A 21,371-nucleotide genomic window follows, 5' to 3' on the forward strand; every position below is an offset into this window, starting at 1 on the left:
GGCATTCGACGTACGCCTCGCACCGTCCGTGTCTCGAGTCGCCGTCTTCTTGCTTTTCTTTTTTTTTTTTTTTTCGGTGTAATATTTTTATCAAAAGTGTCGACCGAACGCATTCGACGAGAAAATACACTTTTATAAATCTGATTACAACCGTCGGTCACGCGTTATCACATCTACGATTATCGGTCGCCGCCGTTGTCCGGAGGTTACATCCACCGTGTGTCGGCCGTCGTCGACGGACAAACATGGATTTAATAATAACAGCGACGGCCGCCGAACCGTCTTTGTCTTAGGAGTTAGGACGCCGCCGAGTATATTATTATAGATATAGATAGGTGTAAACCGTTTGGTCGGTTCAAGCGTTCGTCAAGAGTCACACGACAGTGTTGCGCAACCGGCGGCGAGCAGAGCGGATTCCGTTGTATACGATTAACGCACACACAAGTCTCCAGCAGTGTTTATATGAGCTACTTTCCGGGCTCCGGCGATTTGGCCGGCACCACAGCCAACGACTACGATTTCGAAACGCACGTTAAAGACCCAGTGAGTAATATTATTACATTGATTATCCCAAACAACAAAAGCGCCAAGTTTATAGTATTTCAAACTCCCTAGCTTAAGTTGGGTTACCCTAAATTACCACAAAAGCTTACTACTAAAAACATAAAAAGTGATTGACCGTTGACAATTTATCTGCACGTCCTGTAGCGTACGCAAGATCTTATAATGTGGGCGAGGGGGGCAATTGAAATTAGAGACCTTGAAAATAATTAGGACGGAGGACCCCTTTAATGACCATTATTCCTGTTTTATCCACTTTTTTCGATTTGTTAACACGGTAATAATATAGTATATATATATATATATATAGATAATCTACGGTAATATGAAATACTCCAACCTTTGTGATAACGAAATGGACACAACGTATTCCATATGTACATTTGTTGTCGTCTAAAACTTAGTTTCCAAAAATATATACGATGTGGTTTGTTGTATCTGTGTACATACCATAGGTTAGTAATTAGTATATTTCATAATTTGATAAGACATAATATGAGAGAGAACAACTTCTACAGAATAACAAGTGTGAGGTGGACTATCGTCTTACGGGTTGCAACTTGCGTATGCTATATAAACATAGTAATCTAATTAATCTATTTCATCTAAATGATTTATTAAGTCACTAACATTTTACATGGAACTCTACTAATTCTCCTAAGTCCTAATACATCAATAATACAAATTATAGTAAAATAGTGTTTTTAAACCATTATTTTTTTTTTTTACAAAAAGAAACCATGTATGACAACTAAACACACAAATCTATAACTAATAGAAAATAAAAGTACTATAAAAAAGTTGTTTGAAACATCGAACATCGAAATAATTTAACCTACACTAATCCTATGAGTAATTGTTGAATATATATTTTTTATTCATTGTCTTAAGTCCATGGCTCCGATGTCTTGCATCGCTCCCCTTCCTTCGTTAGTTTTACTGGAATGAGAGCTAAATTATATCAGATCAGGCCTGCCAAGTTCAAGCCATCATAAGAGGGCATCTATAATTTTGTTTTATTTCTATTTAAGGATGTTTAAGTAATATCCTATGTTTTTCTTAAAATGTTTATCTTTGGCTGCAGTTTAAGACCAGTGTTGTACAATTTAGTTTTAACCTATTTTCGTTTAAACGTAAGAAGGGGAGAGGTTATTTTCCTTAGAACAATAATCAATTGTTTTAAAACAACTTTTAACTGACTAATGGCCGTTCTTACCAGTTTAGATTACAAATCATGTATGAGTTTAAGAAAATGAGATATGATAGTATTATATAAGCCAATAATAATAATTGGTGAGAACGACCATAATAAAATGCAGAGAATATTTTGAAAGTAAATGAAATTAAAATATTGCGATTTGTAAATAATATAAAATTAAAAGATACTATACCTAGTCCATGGTTAGGTCCATTGGAGACTCTAATGTGAGTTTTCCTTTCAAGTTGTTCATGCCTTATTCATGGTATTCTAATATTATATTTACTCATTGTACATTAGATTGTTAGATTTTTTAAAAAAAAGGTCCATTGTTTTATAGTTCAAATTTCTGTAACACGTGCAAAACTATGAAACCCTTATTTTTCTGTGATAGATGTTAATAACAATATTAAATGAAAATAGCATAAAATGTATCACCGATGATAAATGACAGATGTACCGAGTGTCGCCGGTTTAACAAAAAGGTGCATTATTTGATTACAAGAACTAAAACAATGAAACAATTTTCCTATTTTTAGGTTATATGCTTGAAAATACTTAGTTTTTTAATTATTATTTTTAGTTATCGGTTATCTTTGTAATTGTGGTAGTTTAGAAGGAAACATTTTTAATTTTTTCGATTAAAACTGATAGAAAAATAATCCATATAAGAAACCAAACTAATAAAAAAACACTAAATGATTGTTGTTATTGGTTTTATTTTTAAAATTGTTCCATTACATTTAACAAAAATTGTTTGGGTAATATGAAAACTACCATCGTCTTTTCAAACAGTTTTTTTTTTGGGGAGGGGGCTTGAGATAAATTATTTTTTATTGTCTAGAAGTCTTAATAGTGATTTCAGTGTTTAAGTTGAACCCGTTTCAATAGCGAGGAGAAACGCATTTATACCAAAAGTGTTCAAATATTACCTTTTAGCCCTTATAAAATATTTAGAGGTTTTTATTTTTATTTACTCTAATCAGTGCTTTCTTAGGGTATGGCATCCATGTAATAGGGAAGTCAGCAATTACAGTAATTTTGTAATAGTCTTAGTACAGTATACCTAATATAGCGTTATTTATTGTTGTCATATACATTTACCAAGTGAAACCGCGCATGGAAACCACTTGAATGTTACCAAGCTATGTGCGAGAGACACAAAGATAATTTAGACATGTGTTTAAGTCTTAACATTTTGCCAAAACTAGCTTTGTCTATCTCACATAATAATCATGTGTAATGTTTGATTCGTCATTATTTATTATACATTTTCGTATCACCATATAAAACGGTCCATTAAATTATCAAGTCTATGATTGTTGTACCTATAATAATTTAGTTTACTTGTTGTAAAATTCTATAGGAATGTATAGAACGTTGGTATATATATCAAGAAATATGTAGTAAATTATTGACATCATAATTTATACTTATATATAAGGTATATATATATATGCCTTTTTTTTTTCAAGTTAACTGAACGGTCTATTGTTGGATTGAAAAAAAAAATGTTTTTATCAATACAGTAGAGACCAGAGGGTGATTATGACGACCGCGTTGTCTTTATTATGTTTGTCCAGTGTTCGCGGCTTGGATCATTTCGATTTTGTGTTATTGACAACTCTGGTGTTTTTTTTTTTATTCTTTTTATATGTGATAATAATAGAATCGCTCCGATTAGGATATAGTATTTTTTTTTTTTTTGGAATTCCATGAAAAACCCATTTGATTTTTTTCCCCTTTACGGTTGCTGGCTGTATCCCGTCCGGCTATAACTAGTAATGTTACTGAAGTAAACACAATTTTGGCATTGTAATCGACGTAGTAGGCCTATACGTTTTCCATGGAAAAAAAAAAATCGTAGCCACACAAGTATTATTCCTTTTAGCTGTGACATCACCACATTGTGTCTATTACGAAACGTCCTATATATTCGCGCTACTATACCGGCAGGAGTAATAAAAACAAAATAAAATAAAAAAAAATGTTTCTTCGTTTAACATACTAGTATTATACATAGTACGATATGGTTGACAATTTTTACAAAAAAAATTATTGTCCACGTCCATCGCACGTGCCACGAATATGATATAACCATTCGCCGATTTTTTTTTTTTTTTTTGTCTGACCCATCCAACGCAATTTTATGTGCAATATTCATTTCGATAATGTAAACTTGAAATTAATATAGTAATATTGATACAATAGTCCGTTAGTATCGTTTCTATTAATGAAAATCTACTTAAATGCACGAATTATACGCGAAAATAATAGTGTAATCTGTTATACTTGTTTAATACTCAAACGCTGAATACTAAATGTACGCCATGAGATTTGGCTGTAACTTTTGGCACAATTTACCATACGAACAAAGATGGGTCTTTAAAATTTAATAAAAATGGAGATACGGAATAAAGAGTTGTATTCGACGCTTTAAGAACTATACGTTAGAGGTCAGTAAATTTTACCCATTTTACGAACCTAAAATTAAATATAAGCACTTAGTGTTTGCAGCAAACGTCATATTTAACTTCAGAAAACCCAACGAATTTTAGTTATCAAGACCAGATAAAGTTGCATTATCGGTACACCAAATTAGCTTGTTGGTAAATGGTATGAGCTGTATTAAAGCGTACGTCACTTTTTATGTCGTTCAATATTGTCTTAAAATATACTGTTCAATATTATTCGATTACCTGTTTAATAAAATGTAATATATTTATCGTTCTTGTTATATATTTTTCAAAAGATGTATATATTTTTTTGTCAATGTTTATTTTATGTACAACCTAAATAATGGTCTTAATTAGAATACACGTTTGAACACTCTTCGCCTTTTCAAGTAATCATATTTTTTATGAGTGTCATATAATTATCTAAAATTTGCTACAATGAGATTTAGTTATAGTTTTACTATTAATTATTCTTAATTTCAACAATACTGTACTATACTTATTGTCAATTTTGGGCTTGAAAATAAAATATGCATTTGTATAATATACTTTATCAATAATATTGTTCACAAATTTGCGCACTTGAAGCATTTTTTGAATGCCGTTATTCATTCACAAATTGACATTATTCCTTCTTACTATTGTAATTCTATTCGAATCCAACGCTATAATGTAAATAAAGATATTGCCATATTTTTACCAAACAAGCTTAGTATTCGTATTGACTATTATAAAAATATGCGGTGAATATTGATCAAAATCAGTATGAAGTAAGGTAGGCCAAAATTTGGCTGAATCTCCTATATGCCCAATAAGAGATTCAATATTTTTAGAGTTTATGTAGTTGATAGTGGAAATTGTTTCGTGATAAAAGATACAAAACGGTGAATAGAACTACTGTGAACCATTTTACACGCAAGCACGGTTGCACAGAAGAGGCTTTTAGTCGGGTAATCACATTTTAATTTTATGTTTGTAATACGTTCATAAATCACCGAAAAACACGCTTTAGACTATGATTATACCGATAGATAAGATCTAAAAATCTTGTTGACCCGTTTAATCGTTTAGATAAATTTGACATAAAATTGACTGGTAGTTACTTCCACCCATGTAATACCATTGATTATAAATATTATTACTATTATTATTGGTTATTACTTTGAATTGAAATAGCCTATAAATTATAATAGTATGTAGTATAGTTGTATCTATTACCTAATCTAGTAGAAAGTGCATCCACCAATCCTAGCGCTATGGAGTAGAACTAAATTGATAAATACATGGATAGATATCCGGCATGGACTCGCTATACAGAGTTATCTAAATTTCATATTGCAGTAATTTGTTCAATGAAATAATTCTATAAGGTACATAAGTTTCAATAAAGTCCTTTTTTTATTTAAAAAATATATTTAATAATTCGTTAAAATGATTTGGTAGTTTTAATTTTAAATTTGTTTTAAATAAATTAGCAACTTACAAGTTTTAATTCCTTTTGTTTTATGAAAAGGGATGATCAATGATCCGGAACGATGACGGGGGGGGGAGGGTCGCTCCATAAAAAAATATCGCCTTTTCTCCCCCCTCCCCAGATATTTTGACAGTTCTTATTTTATTTTTGTATTAATTATAAGTTTTCACTTTTGTTTGTTTGTTTTTCAATCAAAACCAAAAGCACAATTATATAAACAATAATTATAATAATATGAAGCCGTTAAGACTGTTATATTAACAAAAAAATTGGCTTTGAAGTATACTTTTGATTTTTAAATGCCTTTCTAGAGCCCTAATAGGAAAAACTATGTATGTATGTAACATGTTGAGATTCAAGCTCTACTGTTTACCTCGGTGTCATGGAGACTGTTCACGCCACCGTCCTATGTCGCCTGTGTAAATTGTTATCATAGTCCATTCAGATTGTTTTCTTCTGTGGTGTATCTTCGAATTACGAATAAAAAAAGGGCAATGGGAAATTTAGATCCCCTCCCTTGTAATATACGCGCCTGGAATGATGTAATGTAAATAATAACAGGCCGTTAATCAATTTTAAATAAACACTTTTTGAGTTAGGTATTACTATTTAAAGTTATAAGTGAGGAAGAATGTGCGGGTAGATATAAACAAAATTTCAATCTACCTTACCACTTAGTGATTTTTTAAATTATTACAAAGTAAAACATTCACATGAAATGTTTCATACTAAAATTCCTAATTACGCGGTTAATAGGTGTACTTAAACATTTTTTTACAGTTAACTACGGTTAATTAGTATGTATTACATTGTATACAATCGACGTTTATAACACCATAAATAGTTAACATTTTTGCTAATTTATAGCCTTTCTTTCGTTGGTTTTTGCTGATATCTATAATAGCTTTATTTTTAAATATTGTTTTAAAATTTACATTTCTTTGATTTTAATTACTCAAATAAAAAATTATTCAGTTACAGTATCGAAGAAACCAACGATGTACGTTGCACAATATTAATTTTTAAAAACCACTAAAGTGTTTAAAGACTATGAGTTATGACCACTTCAGGCGAAATAAGACAGTTAATAGCTGACTAATATTTATGAAGACAATGGTGAAAAGCGTTGGAAACGGACGCTAAAAATGCCTCATTATTGTACTAATGAGAGACTTGAATATTTTTAAAAATTGTATTGACAAAATTTGCAGAAAAATTTGCAAGTGTGGTGGTGTCCTCTTTAGATAAATCCTGATTCCCGTTTGAGAAATAAAGGCACACATTTAATAAGTCACTTGCTATAAAATCAAGGAAAAAGAGGTACTTATATTATGATACATAATTCATACGGTAATGACACAAATACTCCTAAATAAACTGGTGGGCATTAATGCGTAAATAATATTAATTTGGGGATAAAGATGATAGTTAAGTAATTAACTGACTTCATTATTATAGATTTATTCTATTATTGTATTAAGTCTAGCAGTGAAAGAGTTTAAAAATGGTAATCAAAACCTGATATAGTTGAAATCGGTTATAACTTATAATAAAACTGAAGTGAAAAACAAAGTTTTTGTTGTAAGAAAATTTGCTTTCTTAAAAGTCCCTTCGGAAGCCAGAGCCACATTATAGTTTGTTTTTTTACTAGCGTTATTTATTATAAACTAATTATAAGTGATTTCTACTGTAACAAGTAAGTCTCTAACGACAAAAATATATGTATGAAAAAGTATAAGAACGGGGATTTAGATTTTTAAATATATCTATTGGGTCTATATAAAGAAAATGAGCTGATAGTACGTAGGTACATGTCACAATGTCACAAGTGTATATTATATATAAATATGTATGTCTTGTTTGTGGATCTAACCAATTGTATGGCAATTAGCTTGCGTGTAATTAATTGACACCGTGTACTAGATAACATATTTAGACGGATATTTATGCGAAGGTTAAGGTAGACAAATATTTTGATTTCTTCCTGCTTGTTTCGCCGCATTACTACAACAAAACTTAAGTAAATATTTATGTTTATAAAATATTGCAAATATATCTAATTGTAATGGATTAATTTTTAAATCTTTGCCATTCGGTATTAGGTACCTACTTGGTTTTCTACATTTTTATTCTCACTAAACTATACAATGTTGCAACACAATAATGCATGTTTTTTATAATTAGATATTTTATAATGTACCTACTTACTGTGTTATACATTTAGTTCAATCAGGGGAAATTGAAATTTGTCACTTCCTGTCGCCGACTACCTTTTAAATAGTAATGGTGATATTTTATAATTTTACTATTATTATTCTTGCACGAAATATGCCGTTCCTGGGCTTACTTGAATTTTGTTATTATAGATCTAGATCTCGATGGCTAAAACGCCAATATGTCATAGCTACCCTAGCTTTGGTCGGAAATAGGGTTACGACGAAGTTCTAAATTTCATATAAAATTCTAGTTTTTCAACCAATTTTCGTATAATAATTTAACTGCTTTCAAAAAGTTATTATTATTTTTTTTTTTGGTTTACGACAGATGGCCTTTTTTACATTGGATACTGTAAAATAAAAATAAAGGTTTTTATAATTTTCATGTGTACTGCGCAGTTAGATTTACAAATGCGTTCATTTAAAACCATCATCGCAGTAAGTAGTCAACGTTGAGTCGTTCAACCAGGAAAACGAAGTTTATTATTCTTTTAAACGGAGACGTGTAAACAATTCTGAAGGCATGTATGAATTATAAAAAGAAAAAAAAAATTACAAAAGTAAACAATTATAGGTTTGCGCTAGTCTCTGCGGTTGTACGTATTTAAAAACAATATTGTTTCGATTATGATTATTTTATCACTTATCCCTTAGATCAACATGACGCGAATGACTCGGCTTGGAACAATTGCTTTCCATAAATTGTTAACCAGTAATGTGGTTGGCAGTTTGATTTTTTACTTTTTAAGCGAATCGTTCCCAGTTGTGTATGTTAATAATAATTATACAGCAAAATAAACTGGTATCAAAACAATATTTTGTATATTATTGTACAATGTAAACATTTAGCTAACCTTTTGTTTCGTTTTTTATATATATTCTCATATTAGGATAATGGTTGTTTAGTATTGTAAAATAAATGGCGGGAGGGTGTAAATTTAATTCTACAATAAAGGGGTTCGATCATTACTGACGATTCTGTTTTTTTATATTGTAATTTTCTGTCGAAATGGTCTGACAAATGCCTTGACACCAATTTTGATTATTTAGTTTACTTAACGATCGTCCGTCGTCGATTCCATTAAAACTGTGTTGATTCGAAATTCACCGTTATGTAAATACTATTAAAATAAAATGTACCATTTTATTTTCTAGAACAACATCAAAAACGAAACCGGATACCTTCAAAATGTCCAAGACGATTGTTTTTACGCCGAACAAAATAGTTCAATGGGAGGTGAGTTAAACGCAACAATATATTTTGACTCGTTTTGGAGAAAAATAAAGATTTGATAGGATGAAGTTGTTAAAGTTAAAGTAATTTTGCGATGAATGATTTTATTTTTGTGTACCATATAATATTTCGACAAGAGTAAATTTTCCTAACTCAACAGACCGTGTTAATTTATGAATAAACAAAAAAAGACACAGTTAGAGCCCATAGGTATCACACAGTTGCAACCAAATGTAATTTTTTTTTTACATTACTACAAATTGAAAGATAAATCTGACGTCGTATAAATCTATATCAAATTTGCATATTGCACTTTCCCTCACCCATAGCTTTTGATGCAACACATTTTTTACTCAGCGACGCAAAATCCTGATTTATAATATTTCAATAATTCTCATAATCTCTAAATCCTTTTAAACGAAACATTGAATATGTAATGTTTTAAGTTAAAAAATCGTGTTTTAAAACATTTGGGCTTGGAATTATCAAATTCGGATTTTGCCCAATTAAAGAGCTATATTCAGCTGATTCGAAAGAGTTGTCTCAACCGGGCTTTGTTTCTTAATAGCTGTTAAGGATTATGAATGTTAAAATGTGAGTAGCCTCGTTGGCTTATTGAAATTTGTTTAAGTGAAAATAAAAATACTATTGTTCGTCCAAATCGTGTGCATTGTTCGCCTCACTAAGTTTCTTTACTATAGGTACCTCTACCTAGTTGGTGGTTTTTATTTTTTCATGTAAACGTGAGTAACTCTTTAGTATATGGGTGTGTGCGGTTAAAAAAAAGTTGTATTTTATTAATTTTTATTATGATTATTTTTATTTTTTGTATAGCGACTTAAAATAATATTATATCACGGGCCAGAGTGGTGGCCCAGAAACCGCGGTTTCGTCACGTTTCAACCGTAACTTAGATGGGAAGGGGTATCGGTAGTCATAAGGACGGGTGACGATGGAGGCGTACATAACGAGGACCGTTTTTATGATCTGTTAAACGCCTCGGCCAGTTTCCCCGAACCCGGTGGACACGTCGCCAAACAAAAGTCAAAACCAGACATGGGGACATAATATCATTTCCTTGAACACCGTAATATTTTAGTATTTCAGAAGGCCAATGCTTTATTTGCTGTGTTATATAATATAATATATTATTGTCCATAATAATTACATTTGAAATAGAATAATAATAAGGAAAACAATGACAATTTACTACTTCGGCTTGCACAAAATGTGGCCAGTAGGCTCGATGTTAAAATATCTAGGTAGCTCACACAGATTCGAAGAGGATATCCCTTGGACCTTCTCGCCTTTGCTATAAGCCGTTGTTTAGCTTTATTTATTTATCAAATATTATGGCTGGTTATAAAGAGAAGAAGTTAGTCAACAATGAGCCTGAGACAAGAATACCGAAAATGTGTCAAGTCACTAATAGGGTAGCATTATCCTTTAATTTTTTTTTTTTTTTAAGAAACACTTTACATTTAACGCGTGTTTGTTGCTTTTAATGAGAAGGGTCTAGAGGTCCTAGCTCCTACCTAAATTTAAAATGTATATATTTTGTTATTCAAGCGTACAATTGAATTTTTAGCGACAATTTAATGTGGCAAAAATAAAAACGTGTCTTGCAAAAATATGTTCTCAAATAAAAACAGAGTTTGAATATTTTTACGAATGATGTATATATATATTGTATTCCTTATACATCTGTTACCTAATATTTATTAAAAGTGAATTGTTGTTTTTTTCGAATTTTTTGGAGGTGGGGGAAAATGGGTAGTTATCGTTTTGAAGTTAAGAAGTATAAATTGATAAAATTAACAAATTTACTTTGAACTTGGCGCGGTAAATTTTATATTTATACTAACTATTACATTTTGATAAACCATTTCTATCTCAATGTGTTGAAAATGTATAACTGAAAGTATAAAAATAATATTATAGTGATACGGTAATTTATCGTTGATAACGGACATAAAATTGGGAACTTACAATGAGTAAAAATTGCGCCAATGTTTTTTTTTTTAAAGTATATAGTATTTATGTTAAATATTTCAAATTCGAGACATAAATGAAATTGAGTAAATTTGTTGTGTTTATTTTACTACACGGAATACCGTAGTCAAACTCGTAAACAGACATTTTAGTTTTTCGAAATAAAAAAATGTATTTTGAAGTATTTTCGAAATTGTGCGTAAATACTTGCGGGTTTGGTCTAAATACTTGGTATTTTGTTGTTCGTATTTTTTACAGTTCGATTAAGGTTCGAAAAGTTAAGCATTTTGCCCATCTCTGAGTATAACAATATTTGAGTGCGTATATACAAGTAACGCATGCCTTAATAGTGCAAATATAAATTTATTAATTTTTTTTTTTTTTTTTTTTATTATAATATAAATCTATATGCAAACACACGTGACCCAGTACATACATTTACACTTCCATCGAGTCGTTTTTAGTATTGAGCAAATAGTCTGGAAATTTTATGACGCTAAATCGAGCTCCAAACCTGTTATTGTTTAATTTTATAGTTTTACGGTAGCTTATTGTCTTATTCTCTTTGCAATAAATAAGTCGCATGTCAAATAGGTAGTATTAGGTTGTTGTGTGGTACACGGTAAGAAAAAATATATTTTTTTTTTTTTACAAGATGCAATATCTCACTCGTGTACTAAACGACGTGTAGTACACACGCCCAAGTGTCAATAAAAGCGCATATTATAACGATTCAGAAATCCAGTGGTTAAGTATATACTTAAACGTTTGTATATATTGTGCAACATTATTGTTTTACTATACCTAAGTGTCACTTCCCTTTTAAAATTTTCGAATGTCGATCCAAATGTATTATTATTATTAGTATGTATTTTTATTTTCACCGGCTTTTGATTAGAACATTTTTCACGGGCAAATGTACATTTACAGATATTATGTAATTAACGAAAACAATGTATTTATTGTGTTCTCATTATTTATGGTTTTGGTCTAGGTGACGACACCGACATAAACGCCAACAATACAAACGAAGACAAGCGGGCTACTTACTTCCAAGATTCTCATCATATTTCTATGCACGAGCCGTCTACCACCGAACTGGTGCCGTTGTCCATCTATCCTTCGGAAAACGACCTACAGTATGTGGAAATAATTGTCATTAATTTATCTAATGATAGTATATAAAATATTAAACCAAAATAAACAGTTTTTCGATTCGTAAACAATTTAAAAAAAAAAAACATTTACTCTAAGTTTGTGGTCAATAGAGCTAGTATCTACTACTATTTTGTCCGGAATTAGGCACATAATGATTTTTATATTAAAACAAAGAGATAAATATAAATATCAGGTGCAGGTTAAACATTCAACACTCTAGTTAATCAATCTTTAAAAGGTACCGTGATGTAAAAATTAATCAATGGATAATTTTAGTTCCTATGTTTAGAAGTCATTTGTCCAAGCTTAGCTTTTATTGTTTCATAGAATAAGTCTACAAAGTTTGAATTCAATAGGACAATTTTTTTTGAGATATCAACGTTATTTATTCAAAAGACCTCCTAAAGAAATATGCCTCTTTTAAAATGGATTATCAAATTTTGAAAATAAATTCAAGCATTCCGTATGAAATTCCAAATGGCTTCACGGTTCGGATTAAGGCATCGAACACTTTTGCGCTTTCATTTGTAGTAATCATTCAGTCTTCAGAATTAATAGTGACTATTCTTAGGTATGTCTGTGCAATGTAGTGTCTCCTAGTCCATCTAAGTAGTCTCTCCATATTTTTCTTAAGAGTAAAAAAAAAAAAGAATTTCCTTTCAGAAAAAAAATGTGTAAAAGTTGTATACTATGACGGACTAGCTTTCGGTTAGTATCAAGGTTTATATTAACCGCCCGCGAAACCTGGTCATTGTACTTTGTACTGTACTTTGCTGCTAATCACAACTCTTCGTTATAAACATTATTCTTTTTTATTATCATACTTTTTCAATACCCGTGCATAGAATCCACCGGTGTACTTATGGGGTAGTTCGGTGAGCCCGTTGTGCTTTCGACCTGGCTATTTGCGCGATAAGTACGACACGGGCATCGCGATCGTGATCTAACCTGCGCCGCGGTATAGGATTTATCATTTAGGTGTAATGACTAAAAAATGTTTTTTTTCGTTTCGGTTTAGAAATAATGGAATCGTGCATTCCGGCGATGTCAGTAGCAACACGGTCACGTCTTTGGGGTCTCCTGAGGAACGGTCGCCCACGTCCACTGACCAACAGCAACCGCCGCCACAGCAGCAGCAGCAGCAGCAGCCCAGCGCGACCACCTTGCCTAACAAGCCGCCCTACTCGTATGTCGCCCTCATTTCCATGGCCATTGAACATTCGCCGTACAAACGCGTTACGCTGTCCGAGATTTACAAGTACATCACGGCCAAGTTTCCGTACTACGAAAAGAACAAAAAAGGATGGCAGAATTCCATAAGGCACAATCTGTCGTTAAACGAGTGCTTTGTGAAAATACCCAGAGACGGCGGTGGCGACAGGAAGGGCAACTTTTGGACGTTGGGTGTGTATTGTTTGCTTTTTTTTATTGGTGGTGATCAATTGTGAACTTCACTACCTAACCGGTATACCTATGTAAGGCACGACTAGAATAGCCTAGGCCTAATTGCGCCCCTGTTCCTTGGAACAAACTGCACACGAACACTTTGTTGTTACTGTAATTACCGCTATTTGAAACGTGTCCTTTTTCTAAAGTACAATTATTATTTGTAAGAAGACGGTGTTGTTGACACAAGTATGATATATATATATATATATATATATATATATATATTCAGTAACGTTACTAATTTTCTCAGAGGGAAAAGGGCAGTTTAAGGCTGGATACGATTAGGGTTAATTGTTCTAATCGTTTGTTGTCATTGTTATACTACTAAGTAAATCAACAACACAATGAAAATATTTTTCTGTCAATTGTTGATTTACACTCACATAGCAACCTAGATATTTACTACGGTCAAAGTGATGTAATTTTCCCCTTTTTATTATTTGGTTTTTCCTTAATAAAAAAATTGTACTCTGTATCTACTTCAGACCTTAAGTTCTAAAACGTCGATATAAAAAAATGAAAAAGGCTTTCCCCCATCTAGGAGAAGGGGTTATATATTTTTTTGGTTAGTTATTTTTTATCGGTAGTACTATGTATCTTAAAAATATTCCATAAAAATTTGGAACTAATTTGATTATTTCTAAAAAAGAATTGCTCCGCATCGGATCTAAAAATAATTTTCAAAGATTAAAAATAATGTTTCAATTAATCGTTATTATTTATTATTAATTATTTAATACAAAAAATTGTGTAAACGATGGTAATAAGTATAAAGAAAGGTAGGTAGCCTACATAATATGGGATTGACAGCAATAGGACAAATTTTAAACAGACCATTATTGTTATAAGACGGGATTTTTTCGTCATTTCTATACATACATACATCATTTTTTATAGTGGACTGATTATAAAATATGTAAATCGTTATTATTATTATTTTGTTTAAAACGAACAAAATAATATGTAACTCTTTTATTTTCTCTTTGTTGTTGCTCCACGAAACGGGCGACAGCTGACAGATGGCTTGTAAAAATAATTTGCTGTCTCAAACTAAAGTATATTCAAAAATTATGATAAAGATTTTTACGCGTGCGTTGTGCTTAGCTCACCAAAACACGATATCCATTACGTTTCAATAATTCAATTATGCTTTATTTATTTTATTAGGCCTAATATTATAAATTCAGGGGAAAAATCCCACCGCTCGCTATTCGTAAGCACTTTTTATTATTACTATTCGACCATTGGTAATGATATATTGTATTGAAATTTCACTGCTCGTCGACTATTAACTAATAACTAGAGTGTATAAATAATATAACATTTAATAGATCAAATTTAACGTGGGCATAGACAACAAAAAGTATCCAGCAGCATCTAACAGTAGATTCATTTTTTGGTTAACTATATAATTTAAACAAATACAAATTTGATTTAGTCATAATCACCCAATTGACTAACTAAAATACAAACATGTTTTAAACATTTAATAATATTTTTTAGTTAACTATTTTTTAAAAACAATTTTTTTATAATTAATGTCCACTATAATAATAATTATTTAAATTTTGTAAAAATAACAAATTGAAAGAGAAAAAACCCATTGGGATGGATGGGTCAAAGGTCTTGGGGAATTAATTTAACTGAAATATCATAAAATATCTTTCAAATGAACGCTTTGATACGAAGCTGCTAAGTTAAAGGTAAATCATTTTTAGATAATACTATTAGATTAGGCAATGTTAATAATCAATTTATTAAATTTTTTTGCAAAATTTCGAAAATAAAACTGTCTTACATTAAATTTATTACCCTGTACACAATACACAATATATATATTATACATTGTGAAAAATACATTTAACGTATTCTATATTAAAAACCGCAATTGGTAAATATGAATAGGCAATAATTGTATAAGAATTATTGTATTTGTAATTATTTTAGTTTTAGTTTTTTTTCTTTGGGTTTCCCTTAATATGTCCCTTGAGGTCTACTAACCTTCCACTAATTAATGAGTAAATCTGTCTCGATTTTGACAGGGAAAGGATAAAATATTTCTATTCAAGCTGTTTACTGTAAATATCGCTGGTCGACACAAAAATTAAAATGCATCATTATAAAAACCATAGCTGGTCAGCTCCGCATTGAAGTTAAAAAGCTAAAACTGGTCTTTGTTTCATTTGTATTCTGCTCTCTCGTTGCGTTGTTTATTATAGAGTTTGTTTATGTAATATTTTTTTCATTATCTAAAGAATGTTTATATTTCACATCAGAGGACAAACAACAAGGAACAAACCGAGCTAATCAATCCCTTTATTTTTTTTTTATCTGTGGCTATTCTTTATTTTTTGTTTTGTTTTTTTTTGGCTATACTATGGGCGCCCACGTACGTTCAATCTTGAACGATTTACGGGACATCTTTATCTTTATTAACCATTAATATTATTATCGGTGGCGGTTTTTTTTTTATAATTGTACGATTTTACTATTTTCGTTTTCAAGATCCCAAGTACGACAACATGTTCGAAAATGGAAACTACAGACGGCGGCGAAGGATGAAAAGGCCTTACAGGACAACGCCGTACAGTAGACCCGGTTCATATTTCGGACCGGATTACAGCAGAGTTTTGGGACCTCATCCGACCAATTTTGGTTCCAACCCCAATATGGCACCAAGATACGACCACAGGTATAATAATATACAGATAATAGTCTAAAAACAACAGTGGGGTCAGTGGTGTTGAGCCAGTATTTTTTTGGAGGGAGGTTAAGATATTATAGTTAATACAATAAAAAAATTAACTAAACACGATTATACTTGAGAGCAATTTGTTTACATTTCACAAATATTAAATTTAGCTAACTTGACCTAACCTCGTCTAGTTTTTTTTAAATCGTTTTTAATTTATAGCATTTATTATAAATTTAACAGCTCAACAATTACACAGATTAAAGATAGTATGTACAAACTAAAATAATAATGGAAAAAATATATATATATACAAAAATTACACATTGTTAAAATAGCTTTACTTACAATTAGATATGAAACCCAGCATCAAGGATGAATTTGAGGATGGATTGGATGATAGGACCAGAGCGAGAACCTTCGTCTAGTTAAAAAAAAAATATTGTAATTGACCATAAAAAAATTGTCAACAACTAAATGCTCAACAATTTTCTAATCAAATATACACATTGTTTTTTTCAATATGGAATTCATAATGACCGTTTTTAGGTACTAAAATGTTGTAATCTTTGTTTATTTCGCACTCAGGCTCTTTTATCCGTAAAAGGCAAAAATTGTACAAATATAAATACCAGTTTTTTCCAATAGTTTTAAGTATAAATGAAAAACTATCCTGTTGCTTTGTACAGCTCGTGTACTACGCTGTTTCGGTGATCATCGTAGGCTCAACCTAACATAACCTATTTAACTTGGCTGTGTTTTTTTGTCCAAAAACGTTTACACAATTTTTTTAATTTGTTTATATATACTTATAGTAATAGTTGGCCAATATCGCCGTATTCGCCAGTTCCACAAACGCATCAGCTGCATTTCCCACTAACGTCTCAGGTAATGTAAACTTTACACTTTGTTAACATAATATACTATATTGAAAATTATCTTTTGCCCAAGATGAATATAAAAGCGTTGTTTTGGATCCAAACAAAACCGGATTAAATGTGTTTGTTAATGTAAATACATATGCAATTTTTAAGTTGAAATCGTATATTGTTTGGATCCGCTCTATGTTCCAAAATTTTTGTTTTATTCGAATTTCAACGTTTTTTTTTTCTTCTGTTTAACAGTTGCAGCCGGTGCAGTCAGTTCAGATCTCATCCATGAACCACCCCAACTACAACCACCACTTACCAACGACAATAGGTTAGTACTTGTTGACAATATAAACCCCAACTGCGGTTTGGACGTTAGGCAGCAGAGGCGGCGATAAATAACTAGTTCATACTTAGCTGTGTGTGTGTGTAATTTGATTTTTTTTTTCCTTTGCGTTTTTACTCGCTTACTTTCGATTTTACACAGCGATTGCCACACTCGGGTTATTAGTACATCGGAAAACGCCAAATCGACAATTATTTATTAAATAACGGTCTCTGATTTTGGCGAAATCCACGAACGCTCGATGGGAGTTCTAAAAAAAAAAAAATTTGACCTAGATCGTCGGTTGACATTTTATTTTGCTGCTTACTTTGTCAATTTCGTACACGCTTGTACGTACACAAAAATAATTACCAAATTATTTCCAACCCAATTTATTTCAAAGCAAATTCACACTACTCTGGCATCCTATACTTTTTCTATAATATAATTTATCAGCTGGGTCGAATAATTAAAATAATCGGGGGGCAGCAATAACAATAGTTTTAGAACTTTTATTGGAAAGTTAAAATATAGTTTTATAGTGTGAAAAAAGTAGATTTTGGCGAAAAATTGCCTATACTTTACTCCTTAATAAATTAGGTAGCGTCCTGTTAATTAAAAAAAAAAAAATGAATACCTTTTTTTTGGCTTCGAATTGCACCTGAAATTTACTGTTAACATTTTTTACACTTTTTCGTGTAATTCGCATGATTTATTTTTTATTATTAACGATAAAATTACAAATAGGTGCAACTATATCTTCATCTTTTTTTTTATAACTCCACAGCTCTGCGATAGAAACTGTATATCTATACACTTATCTTAGTTAGGACTAGTATAAAATGTTAATTGGTAAATATTATCGATTCTTATTTATTTGTTTTAAAACTATAAATTATCTTTCTCTCCAACTAGATGACCAAAAAAAGAATGACCAATATACCTTGAAATACATTTAGAAAGAATTTAATACCGATTTAATGAAATAGTACAAAATGTATTTCAACAGATATTTCGAAATACTTTAACTATAAAAATTCTATTTCAACATTTTTTTTTTAATTTCCATGCAAATAAAAAGTCAAATAACACTTAAGAATAAAAACTTTTTTATGGACAAACCAAATAACTATTTTAAATACATTTCTATTTAAATAAATTTAATAACAAAAAAAAAAAAACAATTGTTTAAGTTAATTTTTAATTATTACTCTAAATAAAAATACTAATTTTAAAAGAAAAATATTTTAATATAAAAGTTAAAATACTAAAATAAAATAAATAGGCATTACATTAAACAAATATTTAATATAACAAGTTATTTGAAACAATAAAAAATGTGTTTTTCCTATTTAAGTAAGACTATTACTCGAAGTTAAAGCTAGGCATTTTTTATTTGAATAACAAATAATTATTTGAAAAAATTAGTAATGAATTGACTTTTTTTTTATTTAGCTCATCAATTTATTTTTTTTTTTAATAGATATTTTAGCATAGGGATCAAATATATTTGTATTTGAAAATCCTTTTTATTTGCCATTTCAAATAACCTGTTGTTTAAAATAAATATTCATTTGAATTTTTATTACAATTTTTTTTTTTATACAAGATTGTTTAAGAATTAAAATTGAAAATGGTTTTGTTTCATTTTCAATTCAATATTTTTAGGTTCATTCAAATGAAAATGTATTTGAATTTATTATTTGAATAGTTGTTGAAATAAAAATAAAACATAATTTTTTACTTTCATTTTATATTTAAATACATTTTTTAAGAATATACTTTTGGAGTTTTTTTAAAAATGATAAAACAAGCTCCTCCAGGTTTGTCATCTATATGTGAATTAACGTAACAAAGATAAAAATCATATTTTTAATATTTGTTTCCAACACTTAAAACACTAATTATTACCTTTTCGTTAATTAAAATTCAGCAATATAATCTGTATATCTGTGTTATCTGCTATATGTAGGGTATCTTTTTTTTTTTTGATAGTATTACCTACCTAAAAAATATAACCTATTTATCATTTTGTATAATAAGATACTCGTATAAGATTTCTTTAACTAAACATGTATTTCAGTTAGCACATTTCAAAAACAATTTTATGATGCTTGGCACTTTGAATTTGGGTAAATATAACTAATTTTGTTTTGTTTTTGTTTAGCGAACCCGAGTATGCCGTTTGGCGGTTCGTATCCGCAGTGTCAGAGGAGGCCCCAACAAGAAGTCCTACCAGACACTACACTTCAATACCCTTATTGGGCTTCATCCACTTCTTCGCCAGACCACTTAATATCTGGTAAGAGTCTTTGACACTTGAATTTATTATATTATAGTCTTACTCGACTCTAATATTGTGATTGACGACTCGTATGGCGCCAGCAAAAGAGGACTAATAGCTGTTGTTCTGATTTTTTATTACAGTGAAAGAAGAACATCTCAATCTCATCGAAAAAGCACAAGACACTTTGAACCTCGATCATTTTGAAGTTGAAAATCCGCAAAACGTCGACTTCGAAGTGACGGACTCGAGACAAAAATGTTATTTGTGAAACCGTCGTTTGAAGACCATAACATAATAATATATATTTATTTAGAGTTCCAATTAATTTTTTTTTTTTTTTTTAAAACTCATCATACAACTATAAATTACAATATACCTATAGGTGATAATTAAATTGGTCGATAAACGTGAAGTTGTTTTATGTTTAAAAAAAATATGATATAATAATATAAATCTTATTTATATAAATATATATATATATATATGTATGCCGATAATATAGACAAATTATCATTTATTATTTAATTGTGTGTTTCACGTAACTCGGGGGAATCGCAGAGGCAGGCTAACAAGTATCGGTATAGCCTATATTCAATAAGTATAATTTATTTATCAAACGTTTTTCTAAAGGTTTTTTTTTTTTTTTTATATAATTTGTGTCAGGACCGGACTAGATTTTTTTATTTTATTTTGTTACAACAGTACTCATGTAGGAATTATATACTGATTTAATTTGATTATAATACGCTTTAAGCACATGTACGCATTTGTCAACGCATCGAGATACGCATTACATATTTGTACCTAACTTAGGACATTTTTATTTTGAAGAAAAAAAATGTACTTAGTGACTTGATTACAATTTAGTTAGTTTTTGCACGTGTACTTGAATGTATGATTGATTTTTACTTAAACATCTTTAAACGTTTATAAAACAAAATTTGGTTACTTAAAAAAAGTAGACAAACAATATGATGTCAAAATATTAATTAACCAAATTTGTGTCTTCCTATACAAATTATGTATGTAAATTAATAAATATTAATGTAATATATATCTATTTACTCGTGTTCTTACCTTAAATAGAATTTTAGAGTTTTTCAAAAGTACAAACCGGTGTAAAAAATCTGTATGAAATACCTATATTGGATAATTTAAGTCTGCCTCTGAACTAAAAAAAAATATATTTTATGTGTACCAATTTTATATTTTTGTATAATACATTAAGCTTTATTAACATCTATTTATATTTATACATAGCAGTAGTATATACTATAAGGTAAATATATTCTATAAATAAAAATAATATTATACTTTTATGTGATTTTTAATATGTTATTTAATTAATTAAATAAACAAACTTATTTATTTGTAATATTATTATGCATTGTTGAAATCTGTGTGTTGTTCATTTCTTGTTTATTGCATTATTATTATATTTAGCAAAATCAATTCCGAAC

The 21,371-nt window shown here is 30.0% G+C and overlaps 1 protein-coding gene across 2 annotated transcripts; it reads left to right on the forward strand.

The window, feature by feature from the left end:
- The first annotated feature begins 70 nt into the window (after window positions 1-70).
- Window positions 71-21,149, forward strand: LOC126840144 (forkhead box protein L2-like). 2 transcript variants are annotated; one of them, XM_050575666.1, is made up of 9 exons: window positions 71-543; window positions 9,061-9,142; window positions 12,126-12,270; window positions 13,308-13,693; window positions 16,244-16,430; window positions 17,246-17,318; window positions 17,555-17,630; window positions 19,792-19,926; window positions 20,052-21,146. In XM_050575666.1, exons 1-9 carry the CDS (start codon window positions 463-465, stop codon window positions 20,177-20,179), a joined length of 1,293 nt encoding a protein of 430 aa, XP_050431623.1. In that variant the 5' UTR covers window positions 71-462; the 3' UTR covers window positions 20,180-21,146. The 2 variants fall into 2 exon arrangements, with proteins under 2 accessions (XP_050431623.1, XP_050431634.1); XM_050575677.1 differs by lacking the exons at window positions 71-543; window positions 9,061-9,142 and adding an exon at window positions 11,881-11,995 and having other exon boundaries at window positions 20,052-21,149.
- Window positions 21,150-21,371: the final 222 nt, after the last annotated feature.

Source organism: Adelges cooleyi, unplaced genomic scaffold (assembly GCF_023614345.1).
Source record: "Adelges cooleyi isolate 19-005CV unplaced genomic scaffold, UGA_ACOO_1.1 ACOO_flye_CR_arks_rails_tigmint_CR_PRNA_108, whole genome shotgun sequence".
NCBI lineage: Eukaryota > Metazoa > Arthropoda > Insecta > Hemiptera > Adelgidae > Adelges > Adelges cooleyi.